The sequence below is a fragment of the Phascolarctos cinereus genome, unplaced genomic scaffold (assembly GCF_003287225.1).
Source record: "Phascolarctos cinereus isolate Bilbo 61053 unplaced genomic scaffold, phaCin_HiC Scaffold_5;HRSCAF=322, whole genome shotgun sequence".
Taxonomy (NCBI): domain Eukaryota; kingdom Metazoa; phylum Chordata; class Mammalia; order Diprotodontia; family Phascolarctidae; genus Phascolarctos; species Phascolarctos cinereus.
The window spans coordinates 163318644-163340945 of record NW_027555958.1 but is presented as its reverse complement, the minus strand read 5'-3'; the positions used below and the strand labels follow the sequence as shown (position 1 = coordinate 163340945).

The following is a 22302-nucleotide window of genomic DNA, read 5'->3' as shown; positions in this document are numbered from 1 at the left end:
ATTTCCTGTTCTGTTAATATGAGACCATAATTTAATAATTATTAATAAAGCTTAAATACTTTAGCCACATAATGAGAAAATGGGACTCATTGGCAAAGACCCCAGTGTTGGGAAAGATTGAAAGGAAAAGGGGACAGCAGAGGACAAGATGGATTGATAAGTGTCATGGAAACAACAAACAAGAACTTGGACAGACTTCAAGAGATAGTGGAGGATAGTAGGGTCTGTTGTGCTATGGTCCATGGTGTCATGAAGAGTCAGATATAACTAAACAACAACAATAACAATAATTTAATAAATCTAAAAGGAAGGAACACAGGTAGATCTACAAAGAATATAAAATTCAACACTCACAAAGCAGCTGAAGGACTTGCTTTTATTGTTGCAAATTTATACTAGGAAGTCAACATTTAATTTTATAATCCATTGACCATAAACTGTTTATAAAATGTTAAAATCCTTAAGTTGTACATTAACGTCCTATATACCACCCTCCTTCAAGTCTGAAGAAAATTATTATTGAGTTCCATAGTCAGTAGTCTCACTGACAACACTTTCTCTGAAGTCTTACACTTAGCTTAGAATTAATAAAGGCCAGTATCAAACTGACTTGAAACCTGATTGTGTTCCTGGCTCAGGAAAACCTATTGTAAGTAATTTAAATCCTCAGTGAAAAACAAAAAACAAAACCTAAAAGTAGATGCCTTTTTAGATAAAATGAATTAACTTCCCACATAAAGATAAAATGAACTTTTATAAATTTTGTCCAGATTATGGTAGGTTTTCTCAACTATTATTTCCAAAATACCTGATTACATTATTACTTGCAAATAATTTACATATAGATTTAAAAAAAACTTTTCCCAGCATTCAAAATGGTTAAGGAAATCACATAACATTAAAAATTGTGAAAGTACACTGTACATATTGCACCTTTCTGCAAAGCTGGGCAACTATTTCCCATGGCAAGAAACTACTGAATAAAGTATGTCTTATATGTATAGGTACTTAATTTTTTCCCTGAAAACGTCAATGAAACTAGCAAAATCAGGATTTAATGGATTTCATTCTTTAAGAATTGTTTTAAATAATTTAAGAAGAAAATTCTCAGGTATTGAATAGTTGATGTACAACCTTCTTTTAAAGACTAAAAAGATTCTTAAATTACACCATGTTTCCTGGTTACTTTAAGCTTTCCCTCCCTTAATCCCCCATTTATTAACTGTAATTTTCATCTAAAGGCAAACAAGGATACCCTCTCGAAACAGCTATTCAATTTGAAATATCTATTTGTAGCTACCTGTTTGCACTTTAACTTACAAAAATGTCTGCATTCAAAAGGGTCTTAATTTTTTCTAGAGCCAAAGTGAACGAAAAACTTGAAAGAAAGCTATTTAAACTATTTTGCAAAAATAAAAACAATTCCCAAAATGCTTGACAGAAACAAGCTATTCATTCTCATTTGTGTTCCACTGAAGACATTATTGAAACCTGTTCATTTCTTTAGCACAGCAAAAACACATCATCTTATTCCAAATAGTCCACTCTGAAGGTCTTCGGAATGTTTTAAGACTGGCTGTAGCTAGAATTCTGACTTCCATTTGGACCCTGTTCTCCTTCACTGTTCAAGTAGAGAGAAACAGACATTAAAAAAATTAGAAGTAAAACAGCTTGATAAATCCATTTATTAGTTTTTTTAAAAACTATTGTTGCTATAACCCTATAAGACAATTTTATGCAGAATTATTTAAAATTCAGGCAGCCAATTTTTGGTCTCAGGTTTTTATCTACAATACAAATTATGGTCAGATCAAGAAATGAAAATTAATTTTTTATTTCACCATGTTAGGTATCCATCAAATGTGGAATAGATCTCTCTGGAAAAAGTTTTCTTTAAAGTTCATTTCTGTGTATCAAATCTTTACCCACAAACTACCATTACAAAAAACAAGACATGAGTTTCTACAGACAAATGTATCAGTCTGGAGACATAATCAAATCATATTTAATAATGAGGTAAAATTTTTATAAATTACAAGAAAAAGAACATACTGAAAATTCAACATTTTTTCCCCCAAAAGTCAAAACAAAACATTGCAAATATCAGAAACTGTGGCAGAAGTTGTAACTGCCTTATCTTGCTCATCACCATCTTGATGATTAAAAGGCCCTATTATTGGTGGAATATCAAATAATTTTTGTAATCAATGAACCTAATCGGTAGCTATTTGATGACTTCTGTTTTAGACAGCTGTATGATTTAACCCTTCCTAAAATTTTTAACATTCATATTTGAGATTAACAGTAAGGACTTGCAAAACTGTCATGTAATATAAAAAGATATCATTTAATTGGTTTCTGGTTAACTGACACAAAGAATATGTAATTTCTTTACTTTTCTTCTGCTGTTTGACCTTACCTATTCTGTATTGGTTCCTTATTTACACAGTCTTTTTTCCTGGGACTACACCAACTGACCTACAACACCATTTGTAATGTACTCCAAGCCTTTTGTAAGGAATGACAATGCTTTATTGAATCTGTTTTATTTGGTGGACAGCCAGAAATACTTCAAACACACCTAGCCAAGTCATCTTCAAGATTCCATTTAACTGATCATTTTTATTTCATCATCACATTAATGATGCATTGTTATTAGGAATCTCTAACTGCAGGATTATCTGCCCAGTCATTTCCTGGCATGGCCACAGGTGGAGGTTCTTTACGATTTATGCCTTTGAAAATGATATGTCTTTAATTACAGGCTAAGTCAAACCATCACAGTTTTAGGGAGGTAGTCTGTCCTCAGTTTCAGATAAATCACTTGGATTTACTAGATAGCAAGGGATACTCTTAAGGATGAACAATGTTTTTGGCAAAACTAATTTGGTCACATTATGTTTCAAAAGCAGGGGGAAAATATTTGTATTCAACTAAGACTTGTAATTTAATAACATTTGAAGCAGGTTAGGCTTTGAAAAACTCTCTGTAGCCCTGTGACTTTTAGAATGGTATGCCAGTAAGGTTACTGTCACTCCAAAAAAGTATCAGGCATGTGTATCCAAGACTATCATTATCTCAAATTCAGAAATGCATTAAGTGATGTGGAAAAAAGTGGTGCCCTTGTCTTTAAAGTTATTTTTTCCTAGCATAGCAGGATATTTACAATTCAATTTAGTTTTTAAGCACCTACTAGGTAGCACTGTGCAAAGCAGACACAAGACTGGTTGCTGACTTCATGTAATATATATTCTCAGCAGAGGACATGCTACACATACATATAATTATAGTATAAAATAATACATAAGTACATTAGAATTATGTAAGCAAATTGTTATGTGAAATACAAGGTGCAGATCATAACTGACACAAAATTCAGAAAGCTTCCCAAAGAAGGTTATTTTTCAATTGGGCTTGAAAGGCTGGATTGGAATTCAAGAGAGATAGGTAGAATTGCATTCCAGGCATAGGAAAATGAGCAAAGGCATGATACTGGAAAGCATATGAAGAGAACAACAGCAAATCTGTTTTGGCTAGGATGTGTAGGGACAAGATGGTATAGATCCAATATATCATAGACTACTAACAAATTCTTCAAATCTAAAATTTAGGTAGATCATATTAACTGCTAGATTTTAAGTTCCTGTTAAATTCAAAATGATATATACTGGATAGCCATATCTTGAAGGTCATCTACAATATCACTATCCTATCTATAGTGAGATTTAAAGATAAGAAAATTATTAGTATATTTGATAAATATAAATCGAATGATTTTTTAAAAAAAGCAATTCTTACTAGTCACTTGTATGGGGAAAATTTTAAAATAAAAAAAAAAACACAACTGTTCAGTATAATTTAATTATAATGTCGTGTGTAACAGATCATATAAAATGAAACCAGCAATTAAATTCCACAACATACCTGTTTGGAGGTGGTTTTGGTTTAGGCATCTTACTAAGGATTGTTGCCATCTCTTTTCTTTCATCAAAATTCTTCCATTGTTCATACAATTTTAAAATAACCCTGATTATTTCCAAAATCTGGAAAAAAAAATTCCAAGATAGATTACTCAGTAGCTACAGCATATATTTATATTGTGTAAAGAGAACATAGAACACACAACCTGTGCCTTTGTCAGAACATAGTAAAAAATGCAATATACCTCTTACTGAGATGAAATGTTAGAATGATGGTCAGCAAACCTTAATACACTTGAAAGGGTTCTTTTAATCGTACTGTTGACAGGTTACTCCTTTCCTCCAAGAATATACTACAGCATTTATTTCTTGCCACCTCCATCTATTTAAGTACTAAATCTACAGAAAAGGCACTGTACTTTTTTTTACTGTAGTCCTTCTAATCTCAAACCACTTAAATGGAAAACAGAGAAATAACCAAGCAGGCTCTAACTTTATTTCTTAATCACTCTCAAAGTTCATCAACCTGAAGCTTTACATTAGTTGTCATTCTTGCTTGAACGATTCTAATCCTTAACACAGCCTTATAAATTCCTTAGGTTTTGCTTCCTATCGAAATTTCTAATGGAGTAGGTCTAAAAGGGGAACAGGATACAATTTAAATATAGCAGTTATTTGGGAAGTATCATTCATTCATGCATAAATATAAAATATTCAAGAATATATGTATATGTGTGTATATATATGTATGTATGTGTATATATATGTATGTATGTGTGTATATATATATATATATATATTTATGTGTACACACAGAATATGAATAGATACAAGGCAAAATAGTCTCCAACCAGAAATACTAGTACCCCACCAATTAGCCCTCAACCAAAAAGGGCAATAACTACATTACAGAATCAACAATTTTTTGATGTGTGCTAAAGCTTTTAATTAGTAATATTCTTACTGAAGCAATTTCAAAAAGATAATGGCTCAATATGTTAAGCAAATAAAACATTAATCTTAAAAAGCTCAAGTCAGCAAACAGGGGAGGGAACACTAAAGAATACCTTCTCCATATCAACAGAAAGCTCTGCAAACCACTGTCGAGCATCTTTCTGTTGTACAACACAGGCTACATGTAGGCAAGCTGGAAAAGAGGGGGGGGAAAGGTTTTTTATAAAAACTGCACACACAAAAACACATGGTCTTACAAATACAGATGAGGTTATTTTCACTTATACTTTCTAATAATATCTCTCTAAAATAAATGAACAAATATGAGTCCTATCTCCCCTTCTAAACAGATATAAACAGACCTAAGGGAGTAGCAAAAGAGTAGCAAACTCTTGCTCTTCATCACTCTGTCCATGACACTATCCATGGTGTCTCTGTCACAAGAGGAAGACTGAAAAATGAAATGGGATATAAGGAACCTCGCCATCCCAGAGCAATGTAGTACAGTTGGCAGTCAGTTATTATTGTACTCAGAGGCTGACTTGCCTAAGGAATGGTTTTAGTCTAGTACTCAGGAAATTAATCTTGCAACCTGTTTTGGATGTAGTAATCAGCAAAAACCGTTCCTTTTAATTTCTTCTAAGTTGTAAAAAAACAGCAAAACAAAACAAAACAAAAAACCTTTCTACATAAGCATCATAAACACTAACTATGCATGAAGAGTTCAGTGTTGTAACAAATAAAATTAAAGTTAGCCTAAGTGGAGATAGGAGGACTCAAAGACAAACTTTACTGACTTCATAATTTTGTCTAGGGCTGGTTATAGTTATGGCTAAATCTTGATGCTCTGATCTCAGCACCTTAAAGAACAAATCCCTGGTCTGGTGGGGCCCAGATGCCTGCCAGAGTAAAAAGAAAGGACAAACATATATGCACCAAGTCGTACGGCATCAAGTTACAGGAAGAAATAGACAGCAAAACTATACCTTAACCTCCCCCTCTCTGAACTAGATAAATCTAACCACAAAATAAACACAGTAAAAGGGAAGGGAATAATCATTTGGTACTATACTGGTTTTTTTTTTAAACAAATATCTCATATTTGATCCTCATAACAATTTGGGGAGGTAGGTACTATGATTATCCCTATTTACAGATGAGGAAACTAAGGCAAACAGAGATTAAGTGACTTGCCTAGCATCACATAGCTAGTAAGTGACTTGAGGCTGGGATCTGAACTTAGGTCTAGACAGACTCAACACCCAATGCTCTCCCTTCACTGCACCACCAATTACCTCCGGAAGCCATAATCAAGGGAGACAGAGACCTAGGTAACAAGTTGATTCATTCATTGTTTAATGTACAGATGAACAAAGGAAAGGGAAGAAAGGCTAGAATGGTTGAGAATAGGAAGACATTCCTCAGCTCAAATTTGGGGAGTAGTTCACTAAATGGAACAATGTTATCTTGAACCATATTTGGCTTAAGGAGCTTGTCCTGTGAAAGGTATCAACTTTGATCAAAGGTTTAAAACTTAATGGATAAAAAAACCCCAACCAATTGTTGAAGGGGAACCAGACACACTAATGTATTATTCCTCAAGCTGTGAAATGGTCCCACCACCCTGGAAACCAATTTGGAATTATGCTTCAAAAGTTAACTTGTGCATACTCTTTGACCCAGTGATACTATTACTAGGCTTATATTTTCCTAAAGAGATCAAAGATTTTTTTAAAAAAAGGACTTAATCAAAAAAAATTTATAGCAACTCTTTTTGTCGTAGCAAGGAACTGAAAAATAAGGAGACACTTGTCAACCAGGGAATGACTAAACACGCCATGGTATATAAATATAACTGAATTTTATTGCATTCTAAGAAATGAAGGGACAGTTACAAAGAAACATAGATTAGACTTGTATGAAATGATACAGAGTGAAGTGAGCAGAATCAGGAGAAAAGTTTATATAATTACAACATTGTAAAGAAAAACAAAGAACTCTGATCAATGCAATGACTAACCACGATTTAAGAGGAGTGATGACAAAGCACGCTGCCCACTTTCTGAAGACATGATGAACTCAAGATGTAGAATGAAACATACATATTTGGACAAAGCCAAGGTGGGAATTTGTTTTGTAACAAGTGTTATGTTTTTCTCCTTGGCCCCACCCTCCCCATTTTTTGAGGAAGGTGAGATTGGAGAGAGGAAGACAGTGATGGGTTATTAAAAAGAGAGTCATTGAAATATTTTTTAAAAAATTCACAGAAGACTGAGCCAAGATGACAAACTAAGAGGAAGCAATATAGTCCAGCTCCCTCTGCAACTACTCCAGCAACAATCTAAGAACACCAAACTGTTCAGTCCTTAAAAATCAAAGGAGAAATTCCAAGGGGTCATCTTTCCAGCCTCAGATCACAAATTCAACCTACAAGCAAGTGAACAGGCAGGAACTGCTGGACAGGGGTGGGCCAGATCATGGACTCAGTACCCAGAGCTCTGAGCTAGGCCTACAGTATGGGTTGGCCACAGCTGATCTTGGACTTAGCTTCAGGCCCAGGCAGGCACCACAAAGTCTCCCAGAGTATCCAGGATCACAGATTCAGCCCCCTGATGTTCCATTAAATCAGCAACAATGGCTGACTGTACTAGCTTAATGGGCAAAGATAAAGAAAAAGAACTATTATGATGCCAGGGATGCCCAAGACTCAAACTCAGAAGAGGAGATTAAAGTCTCAAACAAAAACACAGGTTGGCCACAAGATCAACCATAATTCCTAGAAGGAACAATGAAGAAATCTTAATGATTCCATGAGACAACAAGAAATATTAAAATAAAGTCAAAAGAGTGAAAAAAATTAAAAAAAACTGGCCTGCAAAACAGATCAAAGAGAGAGAATTTAATAACAAGACTCCCTGAAAGTCATGACAAAAAATGAAATGAACAAAAAAACACCTAGACGACACATTTTAAGAAATCACAAAAGAAAACTCCTCAAATATCTTAGAATTAGAGGGCAAATTGCAAATAGACTTACTGATCACCTTCTGACACAATACAGACTCCCAGGAATACCACAGCCAGAAACCCAAAGATTCTAGGTCTAAAAAGTTTTTTTGCAAGCAAACAGAAGAGTTCACAGCCAAAACCACATATGATTCAGTAGCTACCACTATAAAGAAGTGAAAAGCACAATATTCCAAAAGGCAAAAAACTTGAGTATAGCAGAAAAAACTGATCTTAAATGAAATAGACGTCTTTCAAGCATTCCTGATGAAAAGAAACTGAGCAGACTGAATAGAAACTCTAAAATGCAAACATGGGAATAAAGAGAAACATTAAAAGGTAAACATGAGTGAGTAATCATAAGGATGAATGATTTACATTTCAATATGTGAAATTTGTCATATAAATGGGTTCACCACAAAATAAAGCAATAAACTTAGGTCTACTCTTACATACCTAAAGCTATCATAAAAGGAGGATACAGCAGGCAAAGATCTGTTCTGTAGGTATCATTGACTATCCTCCTATACAAACATAAATCATAGTTATTACTGAAAAGAGAAACACAACATATGGTTTGTACATTTCCTTTCAAGGAGGACTTTATTTTCATTTTCCTATACAAAACTAAGTGTCTTGTCTAAATGAAGCTTCAGACAGAAGATGGACATTGGAGCTATAGAGATAAGTAAACAAAAAGTCACTTCAGCGGTGCTTTTATAGTGACTGAATTTAGGTCCTGGTAAAAGGTTTTTTTTTTAATAAAAAAAAGAATTGAAAAACCTACTATATATGTGTGTGTGTGTGTATCTACACACACACACACACGTGTAGTTTTCAAATTTTCAAAAACATGAAATAAAATGGATATTTACAAATAATTATTACACAGTATACTTGAATATGTTTTGGATATAACTCTAAAAATGTTCTGATTATCTTACAGGCAATTTTCATTTTATAGTGTTGAAAAGGTAGTTATATATTTAACAGGAACAAACTTGAATATGTTTTGAATATAACTCTAAAAATGTTCTGATTATCTTACAGGCAATTTTTGTTTTATAGTGTGAAAAGGTAGTTACATATTTAATAAGAACAATTAACATATTAACATTAAGTAATTAAAATGATTTCTCTTTTTAGTATGTATACTATTTAAATACTAGTGAAGTTCAACTCAACAGCTATAATATATTGTAATTAAACAAGTACTTATGAATTTCACCCATATAAGAATATTTTGCTAGCTTCGTAAAAAAAACAAACAAAACATGAAATCTTCATATAAGTTGTTAACCTTCCTATCTAATCATATGTTACACTATTGAACTTCTGTTCTAATTACCATGCAAGGGGAAGCAACATGTCTTCTTGGCCCATGTCCTGCACATACTGGAGCAAAGGTCTATAAGGATGATACACTATCAAGCAACAATCCTAGAAACAGTTTGAAAAATGTGTATGTATAGTCAGATTTATTACAACACAGAAACATACTAAAACCCACTTGAATCCTAAATTTTTAAAAATGAATTTGGGATTCCTCTAAGTCATGTTTGCTTCCCTTTTAGTCTAAAAATAAAGAGTATGTCAGCCCTAAGCTCTGCTTAAATAGTGAAGGTAGTACTCTCTCTGGAATATACCTTGGTAAATCGGTTGGCAGTCAGTCAGCATCCATTCCCTTAGAGACTCAAAGTGTCACATCTGCAACACACTAAAACCTCTTATTAGCCTATTAAGCCACAATTCCCAACTGGAGGAACAGAATTCTGCCAAGACATAATCTATCTTTAAATGACACCACACACATACCCAAAATTGTGCAAATAATTTCAGTGGTTTAATGTCTTCACTGGTTTGCTTTTCATTCTTTTACTATCAATGACAATAGTACAAAAAGTTTTCCTAGCTCATCTAAAAAATACAAATCGAGAGCATTTTGTAGTCTCCAGAGATGTTGTGGATTTCGGTGCTAGCAGGCCACTCATAACTACCTTTGCTATCACAAATCGTTTGGGGGCTTTATAAAAAGTCGCCTGCATGTACTTCTTAAAATTCAGATTCCCTAACACTTTGGTTTTTAAAACTTAACTTTCAATTCTTTTGTTACTAGGGGAAAAATATAAGCACTTACCATTAGTTCTAAAAGGTAGAATTCACATTCTAATATCTGTTTAAAAAAATAGGATTTTATCAAATTTTCACAAGATTATAAATTAGATAAAACATGTCTACTTCATCTTTAGTAAGAGCAAATGGACATATTGTATTTTATTGCATGATACTGAAAGAAAATGAGAAGAAATAAAATATTACTTTAATATGACCTTTCTGATTATGCTCAGAAAGTTATTTCAGTCTTCATGAAATGCTTTCTTATGAAATATGTCTGTCCTATAGGTATTTTGGTTTTATACTTTAAAAATATGTTATATGCAGGAATTCAGATATTTCCAATAACATGTGTGCTCAGGGTATCCTGAAATGCTACAGTCTTTAAGCTAACTCATTATTATGAATCAACAATTAGCAATATTTCAAATGTTACACTACAAAACTGTAAAAGGAAATACTAAAAATGAAATGAAAAGGAACCAGGTAATAACTTAACCCCCAAACATCCATGATTTCATCAGTATAGGCATTTCCTCCACTAATGCAAATCACAGCCCTTTACACATCCAGGGAAGACAATCTTTATGAGTTGCTGCAGCCAAAAAAATCTATCACCTGATGGCTACTAATTTTGTGGTGATATGTATCTTCAAATTTAGCTAGGTTTACTTTTGGTAACAGATACACATTCCATTGGTAGGTGTGTACTCAAAAACTTTTCAAGCTCAGCAGGACATGCAAGAGCTTATACTCTAATTACATAACTTTAAAGAACTTAGGCTCAGATCCATGCCATGAAGAGGCACATGAAATCTACAGATGCATGAAATCTTGCTCAAGAGCTAAAAAGATGGCTAGAAAGACAAATTCATAGTAATCCACTGTATTAAGACAATGGATATAGAAAAAAATTATGAAAGTATTCACAAAGCTAACTACTGTCATGAAATTTTTTTATATGTAGAAACTCTCCAGCTTAAACTCAGACTTCTATAATTTTAATTTCTATAGTTTTACACTTCTTATAATTGTTCTTTCTATGAGAAAGATAAGTTATTCCAATACTAGTGGTTTCAATATGATTCTGATATGTGGTCTTATTTTATATAGTATACTTACATGGTTCATCCTATAAGGGAATTCCTTTGGAAAGGCATATGAAAATCTAGTTTTTACTGCAGAAAACAAACAAACACCAACTTAAACTGGGATAGTATTAAATAAATATTGAACCAAAAGTTCTTTAATGTGGAATGTGGAGAGGCATTTCAGAGCAAAAAGAGCTAAATGGTCCAGTCTACCATATGCCTGGGAGGAGAATTAAACTCAATTTCTATTTCATGCAAATTCATAAATAATATAGACTTCACAAAATTCAGAGACTTAATTTAGACTCCAAGTGATCATTTCCTTCAAATTTATGATATTCTCTTTTTGGATCATGGTAGCAACTTTTACAGAGCTTCCTCATGTAACATTCTGCTTGAAATTCATGGTAAATTGAGATTATTTCATATAATTATTGTAATGGATCTTAGGCAAATGGCTTAAACTCTCTGGGTCACAGTTCTTTCATTTGTGAAATAGTGGAATCAAACTAGATGATCTTTGAGCTCTAGAATTCTAAAATTTGAGTATCCGATGACTTATCAGAATGAATAAAAATATTCTGAATTTTTATATATTTACTGATAACTATAACCTTCCTATTGGTCATCAATCATTACTGAATATTTCTTTTGGGCAAAATCCTCAACATTAGAGATTCAGACCCCTTGTTTGGGTATGGGAAATGAGACTGGGAAATGCACACTATATCATTTTGCCATTAAGTTATAAAGTAAAAGTAGTATTTCTCCTTGTAAATATAATATCTTATTATAAAATCCCCCAATCTTCTTCAATAATGCTACTCAAAAATTTTATAACTTCAGTTTTTGGTATTAGAAATACGAACATTACTGATTTCATAGCCAAAGTGCTCTACATTAATATTTTTAAAATAGGATTTTTCCAGATGATCATTCAATGCTTTGATAACATATGAAACACATGTTGAAGAGCCAAGCAATCGTCTGACAATTCTGCTGCTAAACTAAGTAGCTCATCATCTGCCTAATGATGAAATAAAAATCAGTCTTATAACTTCCATCCACTGGTCCTAGTTCTGCCCGTCAGAGACAGGCAGAACAAATCTAAGCTTTCTTCTACAGTATCTGATAATAATAATTACATTATTATATATATATAACAGCTACCATTTATGTAGTACCTATCATGTGTGCTGCAGGCACTGTGCTACATGCTTTACAAATATTTCATTTGATTCTCACAGCAACCCTTAGAAGTAGGTGCTATAAACTCCCTTTTAAGCCTTCTGTAGGCTAAACACCATCAGTTTCTTAAAATGATTCTCAGATGACTTAGTAAATAGTCCCATTACTATCCTGGCTGCCTTCCTCAGGACAAACTCCATGTCACTGTTCTTTCTAAAATGTGCCCAGGATACATTAGACGCGGTCTGACTCAGGTAGAGGAAAGAGGGACTGTTATGTCCATCAAGATGGTTACTATTACCTCTATTAATGTCACTCAGGATAATGTTTTTTGGAGGTTAAATCAAACAAAACTCTTTCTTAAACAGATTTTGAAGGTAAAGAAATGATCCTAAAATCTGACTAGTGGGGCTTCAAAAAAGGATCCTTTTTGTTTCTCCCTGTGGAGAGCAAAGCAGCAGACCATTTGACCGCTGACCAAAAAGTTATAGGCAAAATAATTAGTAAGTAAAAATAGTATACTGTATCCTTAAAGAAAAATGCAACCTGGTTAGACAATAGGAGATAATAAAATTCATTTCAGTTAAATACAGTTTCTCTGAATTGATTTTTGCTGAACCTAAAATTCTGACTCATTTTTTATCTCATCCACTTCTACCCAAAGTATTGTCACTGATACAACCCTAAAGAGTTAAAAAAAAATCCACTAAATTTTTAAAAGTTATGAATAGCTAAAACCAAAAATACTTCTTTGTAAATGCAGGAGACTTACAGTAACTCATTAATATCTCCAAACCTTAATGTGTGACAGTGCCCCATAAAATGAAGAATGATTAGATCCTCTAAGTCTTTCTTGAGAAGTAGCTTCTTGGCAGATTTTTTTTTGTACTTACATACAGAAGTAGCAGCAGAAATCAACCTTGTATTTGAAACTACTCCAAATTCCTTTAAGAAAAAAAAGAGTTAAGGAGACCATGTACTTAGTCAAAGTGATCAGTACATGAGTATTTTAGAGGTCTGATACAGACTATTTTTTCATTTTCCTACCAGATGTAAATATACTATTCTTATTTATTTTTCCTATTTTAGGCTTTGAAGTGGTTATCATGAACATTCACATGGCATTCACATCTGTACTCACAGTGAGTTAAATATAATACAAAGAAAAACTATACAATATTTAATAATAATTAAAGATACAAATTAGGATGAAAACCATGCTTTTTTTTTTTTTACAAATCATTGCAATGTTGTTTTAACAAACAGCAAGGCTAATCTACCTCAATTTCTATGAAAACAATTTATCTTTTCTTGGTTGAAATAAATATTAAATATGTCTCCTATACAATTGAAATGGGATCAAGTTACTTAAGTATTATTTAATAAGACTTTAAAGAGTATTTTATATATTCAATCTCAAATGATTTTTACAGTCATTATCCTCTTCGAACAGATAAACATATAAAAGTGCCTTGTCCAAGTTAAGCCAGGTTCCATTTCCAGAGCTGTCACTGGGTAGATTTTGATTCCCATTTCTTTTTGATGCTGTATAAAATGCATTTTATATTAAAGTGTCATATTCTTTAAATGATTTAAGAATCAAACTAAATATATAATCCAGATTCAACTACAGCCTAAATACCTCAATGCTACTTCATCAATCCATACTACATATATCATCACACTCTTTTCTCAAATGAACATCGTGAAGCTCTAATAATCACACAGTGACCACACAGTACACTTCTTAGATAATTTACTGAATATAATGGCCAGTATACTTGACTCTAGCAGAACAGGACAAGATAGAAAGATATGATCATTCTAATTCACAGAAGAGTACACAAGTATCAGAAACTGGACATAGTAGTCCTACATTTCAAGCAATTATCTGAAGAAGGAGTAGAAAAAAGGACCAACTTAATCTTTCTGTCATACTCACTGTAATATGAATATACATCCATAAAGACTTCTATGATTAAATCTAAAATACTATAATTATAGCTGAATTATCAATATAAAATAATACAAATGGTCACAAAAAAGTCATATAACAAAAGATGTTTGATAAATATAAATGAAAATCCTCAAGTGATAGTATGATATAGTACAGAGTTATGAAAAAAATTCCATCATGGTCTTTCACATGTTGGAAGTAAAGTTCCATGTTAGTAAGTTCTGAAGACCTGGCAAATAATGTCTTTTCTTTTTCACTAAATAACTATGTCAAAGGACTACAAAGTAAATAAGAGATATATTTCACACAGCTTCTCCCTAAATTAGCAAACCCATCCAAAAAGCTACAAAACTCAGAATATTTTGTTATATTTAAAATGATTTACTAACATAAAATTAAAATATTCCTACCTCTACTTTGGATGCCAAAAATACGCATGTAGGTGCCATTAATACAGGATCTATACTTTTCAAGGAATATCTAAAATGTCAATCAGAGAGATACATTATTCATAGAAAAGCACAAGTACTATAAAACTAACCAGACTATGCTAGGAAAAAAAAAACCAAGGGACTTATTTCAGAAATGTAAAATTATTTTATATTAAAGTTCAATAGCATTAGATACTAATGATTAAAAAAATCCTTATTAATCTTTGTAAAAAAAAAAGTTCTATCACCACAGAAACAAAATAAATAGTCCTACCTGGCATAGAACCTTTTGAAATAGACTGTAGCAGTGGCAATAACTTGCTGTCTTAATTTAAGATGCTCACCTAATGCTTGAATAACTTTAAGAAAAAATTAAAAAAAAACAATTATAACATGGTAATGACAAAGCACATTTAAAAAATGACAAAAGAGGTTTTGTCATAGCTATAATCATTTTCAGTACAAAGAGAATGCTTATGCTTCCTAGAGAGCTCTGCTTACACCAAAGTAGAGTAATAGTGATCACAGTAGTACATAAAAGTTCTATATTAAACTCAACAACTTATATAAACTAGGCAAATCAATCATCCTCAAAATACGTTGGCTTGCTTATCTTTTACAATGAAAACAACTTACAGAGTTTTGGGGGAATTTAATGTTTTCAAATTGCATTCACAATTCTAAATATAATAAATAACAACTTTATTTAACTTCAAAGTTTATAAGGTACTTCTTAGAACTGTGAGGGAGGTGTGTAAACACTGTTATCCTCATTTTACAGATAAGTAAACTGAGTCTTAGAGAGGGTTAGTGATTTGCCCAAGTCATATACCTAAGGGTTGGATCCAGAATTTGAACCCAGGTCTCCTGACTTCACTGCAACCTCTACATTATAAGAAAAACAGAAGAAACCACTGTGAAGAAATCGTTTTAAGTTAAAATCAATGAAAATAATTATGTGATATTTGTTTTTTAAAAAACTCACATAGTGGTGTTCTAGAAATTGTATTTTTCAGCTAGTCAACAAAACACCCTGGTAGCTCTTATGAAGCCTCTAAGTAATAGACACATTTATGTACATATGTGTATTTATGCATTAGTCAAGAAGATAAAGAGGGGCAGCTAGGTGGTGCAGTAGACAGGGAACCAGTCCTGGAGTCAGAGGACCTGAGTTCAAATGCGGCCTCAAACACCTGACACTTACTTACTAGCTGTGTGCCCTGGGCAAGTCACTTAACCCCAACTGCCCTGGGGGGAAGGGGGGAAACAAGGAAAAAGCAAGTAAAAAAAATGCAAGTGACATTATATATTCTGGAAAGATTAAAGAATCTGAGATGTACTGCTATTCTAGAAGAGGAAGCTTGCTAGTAAGGCCAGCCCAAATGACTGACCTACCTTGTCTGAGTCCCCAAACAGTGTTTTACATTCACTTGCATTACCTGTGACTGTGTTAAGAGGTACCGACTGGTATAAAGCCCCAGAGGTGTTCTGCATGAAAACTCAGAGGCAAGAAGTAGGTAGGCAAAGTGGAAGCAGTCAAGAGTCTAAGAACCAGGCCAGAATCCTTTCTGACACTCCTTTTTTTTTTGTTAACTCCTTTTTTTTTTTTTGGCCCACGTTTGCAGTTTTCCTCATCCCTTACCTTTTTTTTTTTAAAGAAAAAAAGGATTAGAGGTAATTTGCAGTTAGAATTGGTACCTTTGAAATAGCAAATCTAGAGCTCAAATATGGCTCTTGACTTACTCACATCCTTCATTATAGCAGTTAAGAGGAAAGTAGAGAGCCAAAGCTGAGATTATCTAGTTTATCTATTCTAAAGGTCACCAGTTGTCTCTTTTCTTGTAATCAGTAAAGGATAAGAAGGTAGCAGCTTTGGTTGGATCACGACAATTACAGGTACTGACCACAGAACACCAAAGACTTATATTTTGCATTGTAGAGATAAAATTAAAGCTCCCCATCTAGTATTGTACGTGAAATGCCACAGCTAAGGATCGTGGAGACAAATCTTTTGATATTATGTGGCAATTCTTTTTAAAAGCTTTCAAATCAACCCAGCAGACTTTTAGCATATACTACACAGGCACAACATAGCATTAGTTTTAATGTATTTAAACTCTTTTGGAAAGCTTTCACATAGGAACAACTCCACTTTGCTGTCTATGTTTAGGAGTCTAGGTATACTACAAATATGACAGACAAGATTCCTCTAACAGACACCCACAGGTTAGAACTGCCCCACAAGGTTTATACCTTAGAAATTATCTTTGAAGTACTGGTTACAAAACCAAACAAATCTCAATTTAGAAAACTTTAAAACTAAGAAAAGTACCATAAACATATGTTATAAAAACATAAATAAAAATTGTAAGTATGGCTTGAAATGGTTATGTAAGGAAATATTAATTCAGATATGATCAGCTTTATTATTTAGACAAAACTGAAAATAAAATAATTCTTTACCATTTGTAAAAAATATCTGCAGTTTCCAATACTCTTCTTCTGAGAGAAACTTTAAGTCCTTCTGGCGTTCCTTCAACAGATCTTGTTTATCCAAAATCCATTGTAAACTAAAAAATAAGACACTACAATGTGCTACTGAACATCTACTAAGGCAGTCAAAATAACATTTTGAAGTTAAACAGGCTGCCAGTATTTTCTGAAGCACACTTTGTGTGGAAGAAGCATTCTTGGGAGAAAATATTTTTCTCAAATGTTTTAAAATTCAGACATTTCAAAACATTCTGATCAATATGGCAAATGTTATCTATTCTTGCTAATCTTCACCTTACCCTATTTCCTCAGCTAACTTATGTTTAATTCTAGTATGATTAAATCCTGTTCCCAATCCTCCAACCCTCATCCCCTTTTAAAGATTCTCATCATACTGATGGAAAAAAAGTTTTTTTTTTAGCACTCATCATAGCAGCTGAAAGGAACCTCAGAAGTTATTATGTCCAATCTTCTCATATTATAAATGAGGAAACTGAGACCACCCATATTAAGTGACTTATACAAGACCACACAAGTAACAAGTAGTGGAACCTGGATTTGAATTCAAGACCTCTGACTTCAAATCTACCACACTGTCTTTCAATCAAAAAGCTGGGCTTCTGGGAGGGATATGATTACAACTATATATATAAATGAAACTGACAATGCCTTAAGAGTTGTAGCTTGATATGTAACAAACCTTTAACACATTTTAAAAGAATTTACAACACTGTATATTCTGCTTGATTTATTTTCATTATGAAATATAGCTCATAGAAATATAAACATCTAAACTATTTTTCTTTTGTTAACTTGTCAAATACAGCACCACTATTTTTTAATAGCTACTTTGCAAGTTCTGCATCTGAAATTAGTAGTCATTTTCCATTAAAAAAAATCTACCACTTATTCCTTCATGTCTTTTGTTCAGTCCCATCTGACTCTCTGGGACCCCTCTGAGGTTTTCTTGGCAAAGGTACTAGAGTGGTTTGCCATTTTCTTCTCCAGCTCATTTTATAGATGAGAAAACTGAGGCAAACAGGGTTAAGTGACTTGCCCAGGGTCATACAGCTAGCATCTGAGGCTTTCCTGACTCTAGTCCCTGCACTCTATCCACTGTGCCACCTAGCTGCCCCAACAACTTTGCAAGCTCTGCGTTTGAGACAAGCAGTAACTTTCCATTAAAAGACAAACAAAAAACCAACTTATTCCTTCATGTCTTTCATACACTACTAATATTTGCAAGAGGACTGCTTTTCTCTGGCGACTGACATTGCTTTATTGTAGACTGTACCAACTAGCTCTTCAAAGTTGATCTAAGGAAAAACAAACAAAAAAGCCTAAGTCTATCTAGAAGACCTCACTTCTCTACAACCTATAACCTTGAAAATGTTTATTCATTCCTTAGGAAAATATTTCAGTGAACAAAAGATGATGCAATTTCAAAGTTACTTAATCAGACTCAGAGATTCTGTAGTACGTTCACTGACACAGAATGGCTTTATGTGAAAAAGAAAAACATATTTTTTTGCAAACAAGTTTTCCAAAATTCCAGTTCAATTTTTTATGATTCAGGGGCCAAACTAGAGGGAAGAGCTGTGAGTAATGCTCTCTGTGATTGAAGTTAAAGTGATGAATAAGTACATCAACTCTAACATTAAAAACTAGTGAGATATAGTCATATTTTTGGAGACTTAGATAATTTTTGTCCATCCAAATTCGGTTTTCTAACTTACAGAGAAGGAAAAATTGCTTCTCCCATTCCCTTTCTCATAATTATCTACTTGATTATAATTGTATTCTTTTCATCACTGACAAAAAGGGCAGAAGAAACAAACAGTAAGGAATGTATCCATATATAAATGTCTAAATGTATATAGGCTGGTATATGTGTGTATATGTTTATGTAAAAGTATATATATACAGATGGGCCGGTCTGCCTAGAACACCATAATTACAGAGATCCTTGAGAAAAGGATACTTAACCATATATAAGAGCTGGTTTTTAAATTCTTGCTGTCATATCCTGGATATTCGGCCTTAGGCAAGTTACTTAAAGTCTTAGCTGAAGCACCCTCATCTATCTAAAGGGATAATTCTAGCCACTTAGGTGGGGACTGCGTGTGTGATTAATCAACATGAAATAATCATCTATGGAACTCCTGGTGTGGAAACTCCCTCCAAAGATATGCTATTATTTTGTAAGCTTTGAAAATTGCCTGGGGTCACTGAGAAACTATTTTTCACACAGCTAGTTTGCCCAAAGGCAGGACCTGAACCCAGGTCTTCCAGATTTCAAAGCTTGCCCTCTTATCCTCTGCACTAAGCGGCCTCTCAATACCGGCCCATTAGAAGAAGCAATTCTTCTCCCCTCCCAGGCCCGTTGTGGGACACAAGAGATAATATATGTAAATCCCTTTGTAAATAGCAAAGGGCTACGCAAAGATGCCCCCCGGCATCTAGGGAGACAAAAGATCACAGCACAAAAGTGCAGGCGATGTAGGTGTCGCAGGAAGCAGTTGTCTCGGTAATAGTTTTCATGAAGGAACTACTGAGAGAGCAGGAACAAGCAGACCCTCCTCAAGACCACTTAGTATTCCTCGGGAGGGCAGACGGATGACAAAAGGCCGCGCTTCAATCCCGAGGAGGAATCCCTCGGCCGGCTGGGCCACGCACCCCATCTGACGGTCCCATCACTCCTCCCCTCTCCCCAACAAGACCTGCGCTGATCGCTGAACCCTCCGCCCCCCCACCCTGGGCCGGACTCCTCCTCCGCCCGCCCTCCCCGCCGCTCCTTCACCTTTCCTGCCCCCACACGTTCACCCCGCCCCCCCCCGGTCTGGGTGCAGCCACCTCCGCCCGTCCTCATCCAGGGCCAGGGGGTGCAAGCAGAAAGGCACAGGACGAAGGAAAGCTCTGCCCCGAAGTGCCCCCCTCCCGCTCCAGCCCCTGCCCCGAGGAACGCGGACAAGGCTGGGGGTCCGGCGGGCGGGAGGAGTCGCAGGCCCGTTCCCGGCGCGGAACAGAGCCCGTCAGGGGATGGGGAAAAGGGGTCCACTTACTAGTGGGAACTCTGCCAGAAGTTCCCTGCCATGGAGAGCGGCTTCCCCGAGGTGAAGAGCACCAGGCGACCGAGCGACCATAGACCCCGCCAGCGCTCGGCCAGCCGGCCCCGCTCCGCTCGGCTCCGCGGCGGCGGCGGCGGCGGGAGCGAAAGGAAGCCGAGAGCACCCGTCCTCCTCGGGGCCGCCCGGCAACACACCGCCGCACAAAGCCGTTCCCACAGACACAAGTTCCGGTCCGGCCGGGCGACACTGGAGCGAGAGCCAAAGAGGGAGAGAGGAGGGGGCGGGGCCGGCGGAGAAGGTGCCGGAGCTCTCGTGGGCCGAGCCGTGAGGGCAGGTCTCGCGGGAAGCTTGCAAGGGACCGCCGATCTGGAGCCGGGGAAGCTAGCAGCCACTGCGCAGGCGTCCCCATACTGGGTCTCTCTTTCACCTCCTTCCCCGCCCTTGCGCTCACTTTCGCGTGTGCGCTTGCGCGTTGCTCACCTCCTTGACGTGCATGTGGAGCGGTACCAAAGGCATGAGCAGTGGAGACATGCGGAGCGAAGCGAAGGAGGGTTTGGGTGCCGTGGACCTGCTGCTTTGAAACAGCATTTCACAGGGCCAGAGTAGGGGAAAGGGAGGGCGTCCTTGTACATAGTGGCACACAAGAGCAAGATAGCGTGGGGGCAGCTAGGTGACGCAGTGGATAGAGCATTGGCCCTGAGTTCAAATCCAGTGTGTGACCCTGAGCAAATCACTTAACCCCATTGCCTAGCCAAAAAAAAAAAAAAAGAGAAAGATAGCATAACGACTCTTATCCTCTTCCACCCCAATCCCCCTTCCATGCTTGTTATTAGGACAGTTAATGGATTTAAACTTGGAAGGGACCTTGGAGGTCATGTAATAGAACATTCCTACCCTCACCCCAGAAACACCCCAAAATATTGGATTTGGTAAATACAATGTCACTGGCAAGTTTGGAGAAAGCCATGAATGAAATGCCCCTGATAATCGTTTTAGTTATAATTGCACTGGAGAGGGACAGTCTGTGTTTGGTTAAACATAAGTTCTTAGACTTATGATTTTTGAGACAACAAAATGTAATTTTGAATTAATACAATGACTTTCTGATTTTACTTCTTCAGTTTCCAAAGTAGTTGGACAGAGGAAGAAACACACATGGTGTCTTTTGAATTCTCTCTGCTACTTTTAAAATGTGTCAGCCTATCAGTGCCAGGCTTATTGTTCTTAATTCAATTAAAGTCAACAGATTGTCTTTTTTTTTTAATGCTGTTCTTTAGTAGGAAGCCTTTTTAATGTCTTCAGTATCTGACATCCTACATTCCTGCTATCAGTGACATAATTTAATACTATATTATGCCTCAGCTTTTTTTTGACACAAGGACCTACACTCTCTTGATAGGTCCATATTGTTCAGAGAATACCTTCTGATAGGTGAAGGGAGGGCAGAGGTCCCTATAGGAGCATTTCCTAAACTCAGTTCCACAGAACTTGGAGGCAATTAGAAGTCATTAGGGTTTATTGAGTAGGTAGGAGAGGGTGAGGTGGTCAGACCTGTGCTTTAGGAAATTGATTTCAGCATCTGAGCAGCAGAGACTAGAACAGAGTGATGAGAAACCTGAGACAGGGAGACCAAAATTTTCCCAAAGGAAAAAAATGTTTTCTTCTAAACTTAACAGACACCAAATAAAATGAACATTTCCCTAATCATAGTGTAAGAGAAGAGAATTATATATGAAACTGTGGATTTCTTATATGCAGTTTGCTTTTCTTTTATATAATAACATTTATAAAATATAAATATGTTTCATATATAATGAGTTCAACATGTAAGCTGTCCTACTTGTCTGTGACTCAGAAAGAATTATGATGACAGATAACAAACTTTTCTGTTTTTCTGTGAGTTCCAAAGAAAGCTTTTGTGTAGAATCATTGAGGCTTAGTAGAAATCTGTTGGGCAGCTAGGTGGTATGGTGGATAAAGCCTGAAGTTAGGAAGACCTGAATTCACCTCTAGCCTCAGAGACTTACTAGCTGTGTGACCCTGGGCAAGTCACTTTAACCCTTAGTTTCCTCATCTGTA

The 22302-nt window shown here is 35.4% G+C and overlaps 1 protein-coding gene across 2 annotated transcripts; it reads right to left on the bottom strand.

Moving 5' to 3' along the window:
* Nucleotides 1–362: 362 nt before the first annotated feature.
* Nucleotides 363–20508, bottom strand: CCNC (cyclin C). Of its 2 annotated transcripts, XM_020998297.2 has the most exons (12): nucleotides 20218–20508; nucleotides 17126–17232; nucleotides 14937–15021; nucleotides 14642–14711; nucleotides 13168–13219; nucleotides 11118–11173; nucleotides 10018–10053; nucleotides 9229–9320; nucleotides 8337–8404; nucleotides 4988–5067; nucleotides 3925–4043; nucleotides 363–1621 (listed from the first exon to the last, which is right to left on the bottom strand). In XM_020998297.2, exons 1-12 carry the CDS (start codon nucleotides 20247–20249, stop codon nucleotides 1567–1569), a joined length of 852 nt encoding a protein of 283 aa, XP_020853956.1. In that variant the 5' UTR covers nucleotides 20250–20508; the 3' UTR covers nucleotides 363–1566. The 2 variants fall into 2 exon arrangements, with proteins under 2 accessions (XP_020853956.1, XP_020853952.1); XM_020998293.2 differs by lacking the exon at nucleotides 17126–17232 and having other exon boundaries at nucleotides 20218–20506.
* Nucleotides 20509–22302: the final 1794 nt, after the last annotated feature.